The sequence below is a fragment of the Anarrhichthys ocellatus genome, unplaced genomic scaffold, assembly GCF_004355925.1.
Source record: "Anarrhichthys ocellatus isolate YVR2014 unplaced genomic scaffold, GSC_Weel_1.0 scaffold4, whole genome shotgun sequence".
Taxonomy (NCBI): Eukaryota; Metazoa; Chordata; class Actinopteri; order Perciformes; family Anarhichadidae; genus Anarrhichthys; species Anarrhichthys ocellatus.
In genome coordinates, this window is record NW_022280034.1 from 5,380,419 (window position 1) to 5,399,467 (window position 19,049).

The following is a 19,049-nucleotide window of genomic DNA, read 5'->3' on the forward strand; positions in this document are numbered from 1 at the left end:
ACTTTTTTCGTAAAATACTATGAATTTTTGACTTTATTTTAGACATACAATCCTATGAATTATGATTATTATACATACTATACTATGACTTTTGGATGACTTACTCTACTGACTTTTTTATGACATATGTCTGAAATTTCATGGCATACCACGATGTTTTTTTATTGTAGTCTGACATTTCTTATGAAATTTTTTTAATAAGCTTTTTCTTTTCTTTCAAACCAAAGCTAAGACATCCAAAGAAAACTTCACTGACAGCCCATCATTTTCAGATGAATTTAATACTGCAATTGCATTTGAAAGACATCGAGTATCCAAAAGTGGTTAGACCACCCACAGAACAAAGGCAAAGAGCTGTAGGTTGAACTGAGTATTCTCAACTTTCTGAAAAAGGAAGGCATAGACTGAAAAGAAACCAAGGGTTGCTTAGTTAAGTCTCGTCTTCTACTGCACCTCCCACAGACAGATAGCACACAACAAATGACCAATCACTTGACAGTTCCCTGCTGCTCAGTCACCTTCACAATGTCAGCACTTTGTCATGTAGTATTTACATGCAGCATTAACAAAATGACACATTTCATTGAGGATTAAAGCAGAGCTGGATCAAATCATTCCATACATTTGGTTTAATTTTGGAGTACCAGATAGATGGGGGTTTCTGCCATGGAGGAAATGCATAGAAAAGCTTTTTCACATTCAGATGCTTTCCTATGAATTGTACTACCATTAGATCATTTTCTATGAAACTTTCTACTTTTTTCATTTTGACATATGTGAAAAAACAAACCCATGTATTCTGAAAGATATAAAGTTCCCTCAACATCGATAGTTTGGGGTGTTTTTGTTGTTGCTCTGGCATTAAGCAGGCACTGAAGCACCACACATGAGTATTGTTGTTTTTGCTATTACAGGACTCTGCTAATACTTTCTTGTCTATACTGCATTAAGCGACCACATTTACCTTATCTTAGGACCACTGGCCTTTACCTAAGGGGTGTTCTACTTTTCCAAGTCTTAAAAAAGAAAAGTACATATGGCACTGATTTGTGAAATTATCTATAATACAAATAAAGCAAACATATTCTTGAACATTGCAGGTTCTTGGCAAAAGGCTTTGTTATGTGCTTTTTAATGTGCAGTTATTTTAGCAAAAATACTTTTTGCTGTCTACAGACAAAAGGCAGACTGTTACATCCATGTTAAATGCAGTTGCATACCACTTTTTTTGAGGTACAAAACCAGTTCAATGGTATTTCTCATGACTGGGATACGTCGAACTGAAACTCCTGCCTGAATCCATATTGGAAATCAACCCGTTTCGTCATCTTAGCCTCTGTTGCATAACTCTACGCTCTTGGCATTATGGCTGAAATGATTCATTCTTTTCTGACCATATTTCCATTGGAAAGAGTATCACATTCGTGACGGGCATGTCGATTAAATATCGCCTCTAATCTCAGATAGAAGTCATCAATAAATGAAGTGATGACTATGTTTACATAAAAATAAATGTTAACATTCCCGTCGTTTTCACCAAACTCAAGATTGGAATGTCATGGTGAATACATAAATACATTTACAATAAAACTTTTAAAAATATTACGCGGTCAATCCAAAATAACACTTAGATAAACATTTAAAATACAGTATTATACAACAAAACTGAAAAAGAGACCAAGTTTGAAACAACACTTCATGACAAAATAATCATACAGGATGTGAAATATACATTATTAATCTAACTTTTTTCATTTACAATTTTCATCCACTGACATACAATATATTACAGCGAGGATGGAGTTAATGGTGGGACAAGTGCATAGCAAAATAGATCATTTGACCAAGTTAAAGAAACGCATTAAACTGACAAACCAGCTTTAGAAAACAACATTAAAAACCATGTTTAAGGCAAATCTCATCATTTAAAATTGGCATAGTCCGAGAAAATATCCACAAAGTCTTGTACCACCCTGTAGCAGAAGTCATATTGTTCCTATGGAATAAATAGAGAAAAGATAATAGGTTAGGTGTTAGTCTGTGAAATCGGTTTCCTTCAACATGAAGCTAGAAACAGGAGTTGATGAATATGAGATACGTTACGTTTTTTTTACATTTTTGTAGCACTTCTTTGTGTTGATACTTACCACAGTTTGGACCATATGAGGCCTCTGCATGCGTAAACTCTTCACAGTTTGGAACACGTCCAGCAGGCCTTCTGCCTTGACTCGCTCCAAGATATTGCTCAGTGCAATGAACGTACCTGTTCGCCCTGCACCAGCACTGCAGCACACAAGCACAAAAAACTCTTTGAAACTAATTCAAGTACTAACAGTGGCTTGGAAATGCAGAAGTGTACACATTTGAATCCATCATATGCAAAACAAACATCACAACTGCAATTAAAAAAAAGGCTCAGATGTGTGTGTTTTGAAGCTATACCTGCAGTGTACGACGATGGGATGGTTCCCAGACTGCTGCTGCTGTCTCTGCACTGAGGCGATGATGTCAATCATGCCTTTCCCTTCGGCCGGGATGCCGACCTCCGGCCAGCCGTGGAAGTGGAAGTGCCTGATCACCCTTGTCTGTTTCTCCTTTGAGAGGAAATGAACAGGTAGGCGAGAGATCATAATATCTTTCAAATATGATTTCATAGCAGCGTACGAAAGCATAATGGCAGATGCAACGTCGGAGTAAGTTAAGTGTGCAGCAGATTAGTGGTGGACTGATGGGCGCTGTCTGACTCATTAACTGCTGTGTGATGGTGTGAAGTTAATTTGCTTACCGGGACAAAGGTGAGTACCAAGTCTCGCAGACTGAATGTGTCACACAAAGTGTCTCCCTTCAACTCGACGGTGTAATTTCCGTAGGTGACCGAGTCCTCTGTGGGCCAGTAATGACAACATTTGTCCTGCAATGAACAGACAAAAACAGAGTTAAGCGTTTGTTCACTGCTGGCATTAAGTTAAAAACACAAACTGCAGCTTAATACATGGAAGGTAAATATTCTAAAGTACTTTTGGTTAAAAAAATGAAATACTGCACAAACATGAACTGATAATAAAAGTAGAATTTAGTGAAAGAAGCAGGACATTGGAACACAGATGGTTTATGTTGCACTGCTATGTTAACCATAGCTTGCTTGCAGTCATCACAGCTTACCTGCTCCCTCTCCTGGAGCTCAGTGAGCATGACAATGGAGTGACATTTCCATTCCCACACCATTCTCCAGAAATCCTCCACTGTGTGCATCAGAGGGCCCTGGGTGGCAATGAAGTAGTCCTTCTGCCTGTAGCCCTGAGTCACAGCAAACACACACACACACACACACACACACACACACACACACACACACACACACACACGTCCTCAGCTTTTCTCAAGCCCAACAATGTGTTGATAGCAATACCCATGAACTACTGCAGGTATTAAATGCAAGAAGGAAGGCAATTAGGGAATAAAAACGTGCTTACATCTATAAAAGATGCATTGACGTAGTCCGTGAACTCCTGACCTCTTCTCATGGAGAGAATAACTCTGTTGAAGTCATCTGAAATGAGAACAGAACAGGAAACTCTTCAAAACCATTTGGAATGACGCAGCTTATAAACATGTTCACAGAGTATCAAGTACACAAAGTGGCCGGAGTGACTCCCTGAGAAAGAAAGCACAAGATTGGAAACAGATGTTCAGATTCTAAACATAGTGACACTGACAGACAAAATAATCTGGAGGTCAAAATCCACTGCTGCTGTTATTATTAGTAGTAGTTGTAATTTTCCCATCATTTTTCTGCTTACTGCTCTCAAAATGGCTACACAAAATGAATTTAATTTAATTGAATCTTCCACCAGTTTACATGAAACAGGCATCAGATGCATTTTGTCCTTTGGGTTTCCTTCTTTCTTACATGGAATAATTTGCAGAACTCTGTTCTTCTTCATGTTGGCAGGAAGGTTCCCCGTTCTCATGTTCTCCTTCATTATTCGCATGTTGGTCAGTTTCTGGGCAGAAATCAAAGCAAACAAAAATGTTACAAACCTGCAAATATCCACCATCCTTGTATTCCCAAATCTAAATAGGGTAATACAACAAGTTACGCTGTGAATTATAAATCACAATTAGTAGATGAAAGTTAGCGGATCATTGTACAAATATCAGAAGAATGAGAAGGATTTATTTATTTAAGGCTTGAGTTTAAGATTCTAGAAGTAAATCAGTAGGTTCTGGCAAAAGGCCCTAGTAAGAATAGATTTTTCAGTGACGAATAAAGTTTATATCTATAACACCTTTCAACAACAATGGGCTTCAAACAAGTGCTTTGTAAGTATACTGTATGTAGGTAACGGCACATGTTAAATGGCCTGTTTTTTGTCTGCACATGGAGCAAATATGGCTCTGGAGGAACTAATCTATTGTGTATTTTTTAGTTTCTGTGTCTAATTGCTGAGGGACAATGGGGAAAAGCACCAACTAAAGATGGTGTAAAAACTCTCTTCAGTTGCCTGAGATGGTTTTCTTTGCTCAATTGTTTTTGTTGTGCAAATATATTTGATAAAATAAAATAAAAACTCATTATGAAATAAAAATATGAATCTAATAGTGTTACATGAAGTCTGATGGATTTAAACTCAACAGTTGTATAGTATTTATTTTTCTATCATTGTTAGTAAAATTAAGAGAGGACGTTTTAACAAAATGCTCCTGGTATTTAAGCCATTTCTCAGTTTGGCGAGTAACATACTTAATATTTGCTTAAATGTGATCTTTTGTGGGTCAGAATGTGATGTAACAGATCGTACCTTAAACTCTTCCTCTAGGCCGACCCGGTCACCGTTTGCAAAGGTGTTGTGCAGTTTGTGCAGATGTCCTTCCAGAGAAGACACGTCCAGCTCCGTGTCTCCGTAGAGGTAGTATTCAAGCAGGGCCTGGTAGATGAATGAGTACTGCATCTGAGGTGGGAATACACACAAACCGATGAACACACAAACACTATGCATAGGCAACAATTTACATTTTAGAGATGTTTGAGGAGGGATACATTGGAGGGAACTTGTGTCCAACTCACATCTGTCTGAATGAGCTGTGAGCGCTGCTCTCGTATCTTAGCGACAAACCCAAACACATCAACTTTCTGCTCTGCGTGCATCATGTCGATCATGGCATCAATTACGATGAAGGTTCCTGTCCTCCCGACACCAGCGCTGCAGAGACACAAAACAAACCACGACCCTCAGCCGATGCTCGCATGTTAGCAGACAACAGCAGTGAAACAAAGTGACGTCTGTGCTTGAAAACAAATGTAGTGCTGTAGTCACTCACAATGTTTCCAGACATAGCTCACAGTGTGTTTTCCAGCAGATATTTAACTCCATAGAAACAAATTGGATAATTAAAACCATTTAAAAGTGATGTTCAGGCAAAAGCGCCTAGATCCAAGTAAACAACAGCAAAATAGCTCAGCGCTCCGGTACCTGCAGTGGACCACAATAGGCCCAGCGAAGGGTGGATTGACCACTTTGACCTTTTTAAGGAACTTGAGCATGCCGATGGGGGAGAAAGGAACTCCAAAGTCAGGCCAGCTGGTGAAGTGGAGCTGGGTGATCAGCCTGGGAGTCTTAGCGGCATCGCTGGTTTGCTACATAGTGACACAAACGCAGGCAGAAAAACACAGTTAACAGTATTAAAAACAACTGCATAGGCAATCTGGATTATGTGTCCTGTGCTTCTTAGAATTTAGAATTAACATGTATACAACATATTTCACAAACACGAACACCCATGTTCCTGTTAAAATACAATTTCTATGAGGCACAGTAATTATTACACGAGCACTGTTTTAAACGCACATGTTGTATGCAGAACTTGCGTATGGTGTAGTCCACGAGGACAGTGAAGTCTTCCACCGCCACCCTCACATTCCCATAGCTCCAACAGCCCTGATCGGGCCAGTACTGGTGGCACTTGTCCTGGGGAGAGATGACAGCCGCGAGTCAGTGATAAAGTCCTCCTGCATAAACGAGTTGTTCTTCTGGAACGTATTCAAGGCTTTTTCTTTCAAGCAACAAAATGGCTCCCGTCAAATGCGTGACTTCACAAAGGTGAGCTTTACTAAAAGGTAATTACGCTTCAATTTCACAGACAGTCAGTCCAGATTAGTGTAAGTGAAGTCAATAGAAGTCCTCGCTGGGTGATGATGATACTGCCGTGGAGGACTTCATTACACATTATGGAGCCATCGATTTCCACATGCCGATTTAAATCTTCGCCAATTCTCTTCTTATTGATCTTTTTAGCCTTTCTCCCTCTCTCCTTGTTCAGAGAGGGAGTTCTGGTTCACAATAAGGGCTGAGCAATTATGGCGGAGAAAACGAGATGTCAGAGGTCCAGCTTACAGGTGTGAAATGAATTGTTTAAATTAAAACTCCGCGGTGTCACCTTTGACCATAACTAATGAAATCTATTTGAAGCACATTTCTTCTCAAATCTTTTTGTGATGCCCCATTAACCCCTTTTCGCTTGCCCCCCCCCCCCCCCCCCATCCCAGGGAAATCAGAGCAGAGAGCTGACTGGAGAAGAAACCCTGGAGCTCGTCATGCGGCTGAGACACATTTTTAGAAATAAAAATCACTCACTTCTTTCCTTTCTTTCAGATTTGTCAGCATGACAACAGTCGCTACTTTCTGCTCCCATATCATTCTCCAGAAATCCGCTACGGTGTCTTCTTTTGGACCTGTGAGACAAAATGATTATAATAACACATGATTTATAAAGACATACAATTAGTAATATATATATATAGATAACATAATTATGCATTTCCTTTCCAAGTGCACTATATCTTACCTTGTGCTGCTATGAATTTTTTCTTTTCCGTGTAACCCTGTTGGAGATGAATATTAAGTTAATTAAAAATGTAAAGCTGCAGAACAGCTACTAATGGACTTTGTGGTGAGATTGTCTCTTCAACTGCTGTTTCCAAGGTCAATCATTTTTAGGCCTCCACGCCGCATCGGCCGTGGCAACAATATGAATTAATAATTAATAATATTTGTCTAATAGAATAAAATGATAAAGTTATGACATTTTGGAGACATGGATGTAAACTGCAACGTGAGGCATTGAATTGCGAGGCCGTAATTCTAGTGTTAATTAAATTGAAATAAATCTTTTAAACCAAATTTCATGACAACACGGAAGAGAATTCCTTAATAAATGCTCAGAAAAACAACTTTTGAGATGAGACTGTTCGCAACCATCAACCTGATTTATCAAATTCAGTCACAACAAATCAGGCAATAAATTGTTATTTTGCTACATTGAGTGTTGTTATTTTACAAATGAATGTATCGTGTTCAGCAGGATGATGAAAAAGCATAACTCACATCAATGTAAGAAGCATTCACATAGTCTGAACAGGGATTCCCATCCAGCTGAGTCAACACCACTCTGGAATGATCATCTGTTGGTGAAAATACCATCGGAAGGTTTAGAGGGTTGCAGCAGAAAAACAACACAGAGAGTATTACACTATTATAGAGAGCGTTAAAGGAATAGTTAGACTTTTTGGGAAATACATGCATTTGCTTTCATGCCGAGAGTTAGGCAAGAAGATGGATATCGCTCTCATGTTCGAACGGTAAATATGAAGCTACAGCCTCCATGAAGACTGGAAATAATTGGGAACACAGCAGTCTCCGACGGTTGCCTGGCCACAGCTTCTGGCAAACAAATTGTACGGCACATAATAAGCCATTTTACGGGAGGTTTAGTACTAATTGATGTGTGCCATTAAAGAGAGTTATTTGTGGTTTACTAATTGTAATCATGAGTGAGAAGGGTACGCCGTTAGTAGGGTCCCCCCCCTCTCAATGCAGTCGGAGATTTCCGTAGCAGTCATCATCGCAGTCATTCACAAGTATGGCGGAATTTGAAAATGAATATCGTACAGGAAATTATAACTGGTATACTGTTTCATAAAGCACTAAGTTGCCAATTTTTGGTACAGATTTTGTAGAGATCCGAACAGACATGAAAGTGGTATCAAACCTTTAATCCAATCCTTTGAAACATTAGAATGCATGGGTAAGGACAAATAATAACGCAATGAAATATTAACGAGACAGAGACGAGTGACAGGAACTGCAACTGTATAAAGAGAGAAGGGTGAGGAAACTCTCGGGGCCGAGGTGTTTCATTGTGAATGAATACATGAGTTGTTGGGGGAGGATCTACTGAATCTGAAGTGAGACTAAGACTCATAAAGAACCAAAGACACTCGTGCGCACACACAGGCAGGAAACTGTGAGCTCTGGGTGTGAGGCAAAAAAGATCTAGTTGCTACAGAACAGAAAGTAAACTCACAAGGAAGGATGTTGGGGTATCTGTTCTTCTCCTTGTTGTTGTCCTTGTTGGCCTCCTCAGACGTCCCTTGTGCATTACCCCCTGGCAAGGACTGCAAATCAAAATTAAGTTACGTTCTACACAACCTCCCATACTGACTTTTAACTGCTCATGACCCGTGCATTGTGTTCCGCTGTATGTAAGGCTTTGTTCAGGCTCGATGTAGGCACTTCCTCTGCTACCTACAGTAAACAGTCCTCCATTAAAAGCAACTTCCTCTGTCTGTGCTGACAAACTGAATAAAATTATACTCAAGTGTTATATGAGTCAGTTACATGAGTCATGTATATTTTGACTCAGATACCCAATCATAGCCACCAATTCACAAAAGGGTATTTTTCATGGGTGTGCGGTTGTATGCGTACAGTATGTGTCATATAGACAATGTGACACAAAAAATACACATATAAGTCTGAATCCTCTGCCTTCTCATGAACACACAGCTTATTACAGTTCTACTGGGAAAACCCGTTAACTCCAATTTTAGATATTTTGTTGGTGGTTTTGTTGCCGCAAATTGAAGGCACAAAAAAAAGCAATAAAATGCGTTTGACATTTTGGAGACACAAAGTTACATATTAATAATAACAATTTAGGTATTTTGTTGTTTTCGGTAATTGTTGATTAAAATGAAAAAATATATTTGAGGGTTAAATAGAGTAAAACATAGATGCTGCCATTGCTGAATGTATGCACCGCAATGACTCAGTGCTTTAACCGCAGATGCCTGATAAAAAAGACGACTTCCAGCACTTTGTTCAGAACACAGACGACTTTTTGCTTACGTTGTACTCCTCCCTGAAGAGCTTGCCATCGTCAGCAGAGCGGAGCCTCTGCTCCTCCTCCAGGTGATCCACCGGCATGGGGAAGTAGGTCTTCGAGGCCGAAGGGGACCTGGGCAGAAGGACCACCGTCTGTTGCTCTGTGGGGAGAACAGTCAGTGGTTTTATTATCCCTGCCGGACTGATAGAGTTTAATACCACAGTGCCGAATTATATGCTGTGAAAATAACGAAATTATTTCATTATTACTTAATGATCGGCTCAGAGAAATTAATTCTAAAACAGGATTGGATTTCAATAGACCAGTGGTTCCCAACCAGATGTAGCCCCGTCAGATGACACACGACACCACCTGCTGTTATCCAACACTAGTTGTTACAATAATGTTTTCATACAACTGAAAGTGCTCAAGCTGTTTGCTCGAATATTTTTTTTTACAACTACTAGATGGAAGTATCCATTTTTTTATTTTTTTTTTAAACTAACCTCTTAGTTCACTTGCTAACCAGTTTCCCCTCAATCTCAGTAGCAACACGTAGCGTTCATATATCCTTCATGACTCCATACACGGACATATACTTTAGTTTCTACAGTACCCCTGGTTGGGAATCACTGAATTAGACGATACGCTTATTGAATTACTCTTCAAGGATCTTCACAAACAGCTCATCAAAAGACCAAACTGACTTAAAATCTTAACACATGTTGGTGTGCGTTTGCCAACACCTTAATAAAAATTTTAAAAAAGGGATGCGAGTATTCGATGATCATCACCAGGCATTAGAACAGCAAAGGACCCCAGGGAGAAGCCACTTACAGCACTCCGGACACCCCTCAAGGCATTCTGTTAGCACTCAAAATTTTGGAAAATGTAGGTTAAATAAAATACTAAGAAGAGTGTTAGTAACATGAGGGTTCTGATACCGCCACCCTGAACTGTATACCTGACCTGGTGGCACAGTGGTGTATAAGGACTCAGTACTGTATCCAAACTCTAAAACACAACACATATCAAATCAGCACACACACACGTAGAGTCATAAAGGCAAAACAATAAATCTTATTAAATATAGCATTTGATTCATTCTGCCGACATCATGCTCATAAAACAGAATGCAGTTACTGTGCACCAACATAAGACCCTTCTGCAGTGTGTCATGTTTGCGATCACAGTAATTAGCAGCTCAGCTTATACCTCGATATTTGCTCCGTGTTTGTTACAGACACTTCTGGGTGTGCTGTGTGTTTTCCCAGCTATATATCCTAGTTGCATTCCTATCTGCAAGAATACAACCTGCTCTGTACTTTCCATTGTAATGTCAGATAAGAGAATACTTCCTAAAGAACACTTGCAGCTCCTCAAGACGCGGCGCTTCCTGTAAAGCCCAATTGCTGTTAACACACTTCACACTTGATCGGCTCTTTGCTTAAATTATGCAGATCAAAGCCGACAACCGAACGTTTTACATGCGGTGTCAAAAAGTAATAAAAGGTGGTGATGATAACACATTTCTGTTCCTCATATTAAGCACAGGAAGTACACAACCACAATGCAGTGGGGGGGGGGGCAATACATAAAGCTCTCCTACTGTCTTTCTTAACCTCTTTCTCTTTCTTTGCCTCATGTTTCTGTACGTCTCTCTCTTTGGCATTCTCATTATGCTTCCTTTGACTGCCAGACTGTCACGCTCACAATCTACAATCTGTCTCGCTCTTTCTAAAAATGTCCAATTTACAACAACGTTACCTTGTTCCTCCAAGATGCCATTTGGTATCTTCTTGTCAACTGTTGTGACGACTGCTTTTCTCTGGTTTTTTAACCTGCCAGAAAAAAAAAATACAATAAAATGAGAATAACAATGATGCCACTGTATAAGTTTAACTTTCTTTTTAAACTCAGAGCTACAAAATACTTGAAGATCTCCCAAATTATGTAGGTAGTCATGAACAAAAGCCGATCCAACCTACCATCTTAAACTTGAAAAGCTATTCTTTCTCATTAGCTGATGTCTTGGAAAAACAGTGCTCTAGTCCGAATGTGGTTCAGAATTTGTTCTCTTCTGTTGCCCGTTTAGGTCCACTGTCACAGCCTGGCTGCCTGCTCTCTTCTCTCTAAGCATGAGAGGGAGTCAGCTAGTAGCACTTCCTGACTGGGCTCCGCCTCAATGACTAAAGGAGGAAGTGTTTGTCACCCTGAGCTCTGCCCCCTGGAGCCCAGATCACAGCCAGTCAGCGAGGCCCTGGGAGGGGATGAGGTGAGGTGGGTGAGTCCTTGCAAAGGGTGGGAGATTTTTTTTACCTGAGGAAGTACCAGGCTAGCAGTGCGATGATGAGCAGCAGCAGGGACAGGACCAGCACGGTGGGGAGGATGTGGTTGCTGTGGGATGGAACGTCTGCTGAGGACGGTGGAGAAGCAGAGGGGGGGGGGTCAGGGAGCACCGTCAACAAAGAAGCAGGAAGACGGAGCAGGGCGACGATATACGTGTATATGTTTGAGTGTGCAAATGAGTGGCTGCATTAATGTGTTTGAGCCATGTGTATATTGCATTAAAACAAATCAATACTTGGCACATCGGATGTACTCCTCTGCTCGCAGGTCTGATTTAATAACTGGCCTCTGCAGTATGTTGTCTACAGAGATAAGCATCAGCTCATTTCGTACTGTCTGACAGAAAATGAGAGGCTCAAAGAGTGGCGACTCAGCCAAGAGTCACGGCCACACAGCCAACTGTTAGCTGTGTTTATAAAGACGCACAATGAGCCATAAATTACAGTCCAGAGCTGCTGAAGGTAATTGTGATCCGGTAATAACGAGGCTGTAGAAAAGGCTGTTACCAAGCTGCAAGACACATAATAATCATATCTTAGGGAAAAGTGATGACTGCAGTGGTTGGCAATGGGATTTTATTGCTAGCTCAAATCGTTCAATGTTGTTTAGTCTCACATGTCGAGGTGCATCGCCCTTGTTATTACGCTTACCTTGTGTATGGTTGCCATTGCCGGTGGAATTGGATGTTGTTGTGGTTGCCACCAAAAACAGAAGTGGGACCATTGTGGCTGCAGAAAAACAAAATGATGGAGGATATTGAATTTAGTGCCAGGCATGTCTGCAAAGTAAAGACTCATGCTAACATGGAAGCTGGATAATTTCGCCATTTAGGGAACACAAAAGCTATTGACAGATCTGAGGCATATTTCTTTAATTATGACGGTTGCTTTCAGGAATGTGCTCATCGGTGCAAAGTTCATGGAGACACAATGGAACAACACTCTCACATCCTGGTCATTCATTAGCCCTGTCATAAAGCTCACACTGTAATGCCTAACATGTCCACATGGGGGCACAATACTTCAATATTTGAAGAACAAGCCTGGCCCCGATAACACTCGCACCAACCCATTGAGAAAAAAAATTCAAAAGATAACATCCAGGCCAAGGAAACATCATTATGTTTCTGATTTAAATGTCTATTAAAGAAAAAACACATGTCCACAAATACCATTATTGTAACCATTCCATGCTTACCTAATTCAATGCTCCTTACTACTGTAATAAGGAATATGCTCATGCTTTAATCGGGGCATTATCAGATTGAGCAAAGAGAACTTGAGTGAATGCCACTCGGATAAGTTGATGAGCTGACAACAGCTTTCAGCCATTTCCTCCGTGGCAATGTGTGATTTGCCACGTGTGATTTCCAGGATCTAGCATGTGCAGGGTCTTAGTGAAATCACAACACACACACACACACACACACACAGCGCCATGAGCTCTGTCCAGAGCCCCTACACACAGTGACATCGAGGAGTCTCAGCTGAATGACTCTGATCATTCCTTCATTTTCTCCCGGTAGAAGAATGCAGAGGAGGGAGGATAAAGGAGCATCTCTGATCGACTCTAGCGTTTGAGCATTCAGAATGGGTTTCACATCACATTGATTTACACACCGCTTTTTCTTTTGAAATTTGCTGGTAAGGTTTGACAACCAATAATCCTTGAGATTTTTGCAGTTTTAAAAGGTGTTGTTTTATTTATTTTTTCCACAAAAGTTGGAATCCAAGCAATGAACGCCAGCACAGAGCTGCTATCACTCCATAATGAAGCAGAGCAGAGTGTGCTTCGTCTCCCCAAGGCTGCAGGTGTGTGTGGTGCTTTGCAGCTGCGGTGAAAAGAAAGCCCAAGCCAAGTGCATAGTCAATGAAGACACTGTGTGTTGAAGCCTCCACGCTGTGCCGCAGTGTCCTATAATGTGTCCAGACAGGACACCGGTGGAATGTGGAGACAGCAGAGCAGAGACACTGACTGCAGCAGGGAGAGAGGGAGCAGAAGGTCCAGGTCAATAATATTTCCTGGAGCGATTAATAAACCCTGACATGTCCCTCCGTTCCATGGGGGAGACTGATGAGAGAATTCTAATGAGAGAAGAGAGGAGAGGAGCAGCGTCCTACCCGCTTCTCCAGCTCTCCTCCCTCTTTAAGGCTCTCTCTGCAAATGTCGCAAGCTTGGATGAGGGGGAGGTTATTGAGCCGAGTTAGTGTGTATGTGAATCCTTAGGGCAGGACTTTGTGTATAGGACTTGAGGTTTTGTGATGTGGAAATTCACTTATGGTGCCGTTTGGGACTTTCCGCTACACATGCTGCAATGAAATTTATGTATGCTGAGTCTGTTTGTTTATTTGTGTGTTCGATGGCTCAATGGGGACAGCCAGCAGACTGCTCATAGCTAGTCCTAAGGCTGTCTTGTGGTAAAGTTCCCTGCTTCCTCTTTCCCCTCCATCACCTCTAGAGATGTCACCCTGTCCCTGGGGGACCAAAGCCCGTTCCCCCCACTGCTCTCCAGCTTTTCCCAGCTTGTCTTTGCAGTGGTCTCCAGTCTGCATCTCTTCAGCATCTCTGAGGAGAACGCCAACTTCCTTTCTTCCGTCTTTAAGGGGAAATGTCCCTAGAATAACTATAAATAACACTGCTTCCCATTCCTCGGGATATCTTATCTCGACTTCTCCATTTCTCCTCACTCAGCATAAACCAGTCAAGACCATGGGTCTCAAATTAGACTATTAGCATTAGTCATCATTTAGCTTAGGTCAGACTCTGGGCACACAGCTATCATCTGTGTATTGTCTTTTCTCCATTTAGCACTCTGTAGCTACCCACCAGCAATCAGCCATATTAAAAATAGGTCATGGGAGATGTCAGCGCTGGGGAAGTTCTAAGGCGTCCTTATTTTTCAATAGGAGACATTTACAAGTGTGTCTTGGAAAGCATAGAGTTCTCCCTGTCTCACACTGGGTCAGTATCGACTTGGGCTGCAGAATGGGAGGCCTTAACTGTGTTGACAGGACCTCCAACACCAATTAAATACAATGAAATTAGAACACAAGAACAATGAACTTAAATCACTGCAGACTTATCAGAATATGTGAGTGTACTCATTCATCTTATCCTCTCCATATTGGCCATGAGGCGATCCCTTCTTGATATGATTCCAATGAAAGTAAGAGATATATGACTTAGCCAAATCAAATAGGTATCCTCCAAATGTAGTGTTTTTAATAAAAAAAATCCCTTATTGTTTTTCCTTGCTGAGCTACAGGAGAGCGATTGAGTGGATTGCATTGTGATTATGAAGTTGTTATCCTTTTACTTAATATTGTTCTGTGAAAAACTAAAATAATATATAACAGAAATGTAGTCATAGATGATTAAAGCATTTGTATGATGTACTTAAAATTGCATGTTTCTTTTTGCTACAGTCCTGTGCATTCCTTTGAGAAAAAGTCAGCACATAAAAAGGGAGAAATGTATACTTTCAGGTTCCATTATTGCACACCATGTCTGTGCAGAATGACGTTGGTTCTCCGTCTGCATATTTGTATAACTTGTTTTCATACAACAATATATTTATACAATCATATTGCTTCATTAAACTGTATTTGCATAAAATAACGTCACTGTTTCACCAAACACAGATGCATTAAGAGCACGACAACAGCCTTCCACACAAATACAGGAACAGCCACAGACTTTGAACGACAACCCACATTAGCTAACAATGTCCACTATGTGTTGGATTTGAACTACCAACCCATATGACACTGTGGCAAACAGCACACAGAGTGAGTGGGTTAAAAGCAAAACACAGAGTACAGCAACTTTCACTGGGACCAAATTCAACACGTATAAACTTTAACTTTAAATGTCAATATCCAATATGCATTTTTTTTTTTCTTGCCATACCAGAAAAGTATCACCTAGCCCTGCTTACATACTGTATATGACAACACCTCAGCCGCTGTCATGTGTTCATAGAGACCTGCAGCACCTGGTATGCGCTGTGTGACTCACATCTCTGTCTCCACTGATTACAACCTGCCGCCTCTAAATACCTACAATCCTGACAGCATACAAGCAAAAAATGCGGACACGCACACATGTACATATATCAGAATATCACAAAGCAACATAGAATACAAGCAGGCCTCTCTTTGCTTCTTTATCCTTGCTCCAAACATGAAGAAGGCAGAGTGGGAATTCTGACTCGAACAAACTGAATCTTGTGTTATTTTCAGTCCCAATCCAGACAGCTGATAAATGTTCTTGCCTGACAGTGTGTTGTTTGTGAGGATGAGCTATACATCCCTATGGTCTTGTGTTTTCCTTTGTGGTGTGCTTCCCTGCTCTCTCATTCTTTCAGTCCGAGTTGTGAAAAGTGACATAATCATACCCTTGCAGATCTACAATTTTGTCTCAATAATTAGCCTCAGAAACCTAGCCATCAAAAAAAAATGACAAGCTCGTAACAATTAGAAGATAAGACGGAGAAATTGTCCGTCTCTGCCTCTGACAGGAACACGGTGTTCCGTTGCATTGTGTCGTCCCTTAGACAGAGCACTGTCAGTTCCGCTGAATGTGGTTTCTCTGGGCACAGTCGCTCTGTCCCTTCAAATACATCAGCTGGGGAATTCGGAAAATGGGTGGTGGGCGTAGGGGCGATATGATAGGGAGAGTGGGCAGTAGGTACATTGTGTCCTCTGAGGAAAAAGCTGCCAGACTGTTTACCCTTTAGGCGACTAGGTTTATTTTTTCTTTTTATAACTGAAACCTGCAAGATGGCTTATTAGAGGAAAAGAAACCAGTAACCTAAAGCCTTCTGTGCAGTTCCTCACAGAATTGGATGAGAGGATCGATACCATTCCCACATCTCTACGTTATTATGAAGCTACAGCCAGGAGACGCTTAGCTTAGCATGAAGACTGGAACCAGGGCAAAAAAGAAATCGGTCTGGCTACCAGCACTTCTAAACCTGACTAATCAACATGTTATATCTTGTTTATTTAGTCCATAAAAAGGGTAAAAAGCGACAAGCTGTGTGGCTAGCTGTTTCCTCCTGCATCCAGTCTTTATGCTAAGCTAAGCAAACAGTCTCCTAACTGTCGCTTCAAATTGAACAGACAGATCTGAGAGAGGTATCAATCTTCTCATCAAAGAAGAGAACGCAAAACCAGACTTTGTTAAATGTCAAACTTTTCCTTTATACAGACTTCTAAATGCACATAGAAACATTATGATAAATGTGGCCAGGCAGATACATACTCATCCTTCCTTTCTCTTAGTTAGCGGCTCGCTCGCTGAGGTGCTACCAAAATGTCCCCGGTGAGCAAAATAGTGAAGCCTTTTTTATAGGACAAAGCTACAACAGCTGATCGGTGCGATGGCGAGTCACGTCGTGGTTGGATGCTATATTATTTTCGTTTCTGTGTCTACAGAAACAGGTGTCAAATTTGTTCTGTAGTATTTGGTTACCATGGCAGAAAGGTGTAGAAAATGTGGGAGACGTGTTAGGGAGAGCGTGACGTTATAGAATTTGTGTTTGTGTGTGTTTTATACAGTATGTGTGATTTCCCAATATGTTGCACAGTACTACAGGCTTAAGAACATATTGGTACAATAACAAATGTACCTAACTTTACTGAAATGCAATACAAAACCACTGGAGTACTCTTAGAACTCTATGTGTTTGGATTTCAACTGTAATCTTAACGATATAAAGAAAACCTCTAAAAAAAATAAATTTAAAAAAAGGGAAATAGAGCAGGGTAAAGGTTTAAACTTTAAATCAGTCAGTTTTAACGAGAAGACTGCAGGAAGTTTACACGTTCTTGCTTTCTATTTCAGCTGGTCGTCCTCGTATCACCACATCTCTCTCTCGGTTCTCTCTGCCTTTGGGGAGCTGCAGTGTGTAGACCACGGCCGGGTTAGCTATTTAAAGGACAGTGCACTACATACACAGTCTTAACTGAGGAAATGGAGCTGCAGTGTCCATCTGCTCACACAGATGTGCAACTGCTTCCAAAGCAATGTAACCTAGTTGGACAGGGTGATCAGTGTTGCTCTTTCTAAACTCATCCACCGATTCCTGTAGATTACATCAATAATCTAAATTCAGACTGTGACAAACGATTCATTATCCGTTCTAAGATTTTGTAAATGTAGATACACATAACACTGTTCTTCACAATGTGTTCTTATGGTAACCTGACCAGCAGTAGTGCCACCAACATGGCACCTGTGGGATGTTGAACACGTCGGCTTTATCGAGAATTTAAAAAAGAAAACCTGGCATACCGACACACACTGAAAACCTGATAATGTGAATCCTGGGTGCAGGCAAAAACACATTTAAGAGACAATTAAGCATGTATTAGTGTTTAGTAAATTGTTCATGTTAATGTAATTTATTTTAAAGGATAACTTTGGTATTTTTCAACCTTTTATTTACCGTTCGCTTGATCGAGTAAGTTTGTTATTGTGTCCAAAAAAGTATGTCAACATCCTCTCTCCAACATTTCCACCGTCGTCTTCCGGCAACAAGTCACATGACACAATAACAAACAGACCGGATCAAGCATAAGGTAATTGTAATGGGTGATGTCAATTTGATATTTTTGTTGAAATGTGACAAGTTCAATAACAAAATAACTTTTTCAGCATGTAATTAGTAAGAAGTAATTGATTGCATTTAAGTTAAGAATGAGTCCATAAAATCAAAATCATTCCATCATCTTAATTCTCCCGATTGAAAATCCAACAAAAATTCATAAAGAATACTAATATTATTAATAGTATCATCAGGAATAGTTGTAGTACTGTGTCACACTGCAGTATCTCACACTAGCAACATCTATAGCACCATTATACAGCAACAACTCTGCAGCGTTGCTCTCTTGCCAATCCGGGCTCCTCCCCTCCTGCGCTCCTCCTAGCATTGCCATTAATCAGTTCCTGCCTCCTTCCCAGGGCGCCCAGACGCTGTAGCAGTGGTAATGACCTTGGAGACCCGCTGGCTCCGCTCTGCAGTGTCAGCCCTCCACCTCTATGGGAACAAAACGGGCCATCCCACCACGGAGATCTTAGCTGAACGTGGGAGAAAATGCATATGTGTGTGTGTGTGTGAATACTGCCGTTATTGTTGCATGCAGGAGAGAAACTGAATAAAAGAACAGAGAGGAAAAAAAAGAAGCTGTGGTTTGGTTGCCAGGTTCAGGCAATAACATCCTGTTGACTGAGATATGGCGGCACGGCCACGGTATCTAACCCTGAAAGCACTGCCATTAGTGTAGTCCTCACTGGAAATAAGAGCTTTTAGCTGCTGCATATTAGTTAAAAATAATTCCAGCATAGCTTTCATTTAGTGCATAAATTAATCTCTTTAGCAGTTAAAGCATTTGAAAGCTACTGTCACGTTCTGGTAAGGCGTGGAAACCATGAGCGTAATTGGAAGTAAATATTTACTGCAGCCTGCACTAGCAAATGCCATCTCTCTCTCTCTCTCTCTCTCTCTCTCTCTCTCTCTCTCTCTCTCT

At 40.8% G+C, this 19,049-nt stretch overlaps 1 protein-coding gene across 3 annotated transcripts in view; it reads right to left on the minus strand.

The window, feature by feature from the left end:
- Positions 1-262: 262 nt before the first annotated feature.
- LOC116381044 (receptor-type tyrosine-protein phosphatase epsilon-like) overlaps positions 263-19,049 on the minus strand; it is a 52,158-nt gene continuing 33,371 nt past the window's right edge. The window contains exons 3-21 of one of the 3 annotated variants that reach the window (XM_031842855.1): positions 12,165-12,242; positions 11,485-11,578; positions 10,933-11,006; positions 9,189-9,325; positions 8,365-8,455; positions 7,386-7,462; positions 6,847-6,883; positions 6,636-6,733; positions 5,850-5,969; positions 5,475-5,638; positions 5,069-5,204; positions 4,803-4,952; positions 3,911-4,004; positions 3,474-3,550; positions 3,163-3,297; positions 2,786-2,911; positions 2,443-2,594; positions 2,148-2,283; positions 263-1,996 (exon numbers count right to left, since the gene is read on the minus strand). In XM_031842855.1, the coding sequence (XP_031698715.1) occupies positions 1,922-1,996; positions 2,148-2,283; positions 2,443-2,594; positions 2,786-2,911; positions 3,163-3,297; positions 3,474-3,550; positions 3,911-4,004; positions 4,803-4,952; positions 5,069-5,204; positions 5,475-5,638; positions 5,850-5,969; positions 6,636-6,733; positions 6,847-6,883; positions 7,386-7,462; positions 8,365-8,455; positions 9,189-9,325; positions 10,933-11,006; positions 11,485-11,578; positions 12,165-12,237 (2,046 nt within the window). In that variant the 5' untranslated portion in view covers positions 12,238-12,242 and the 3' untranslated portion in view covers positions 263-1,921. The other 2 variants (XM_031842854.1, XM_031842857.1) reach the window with 2 other exon arrangements.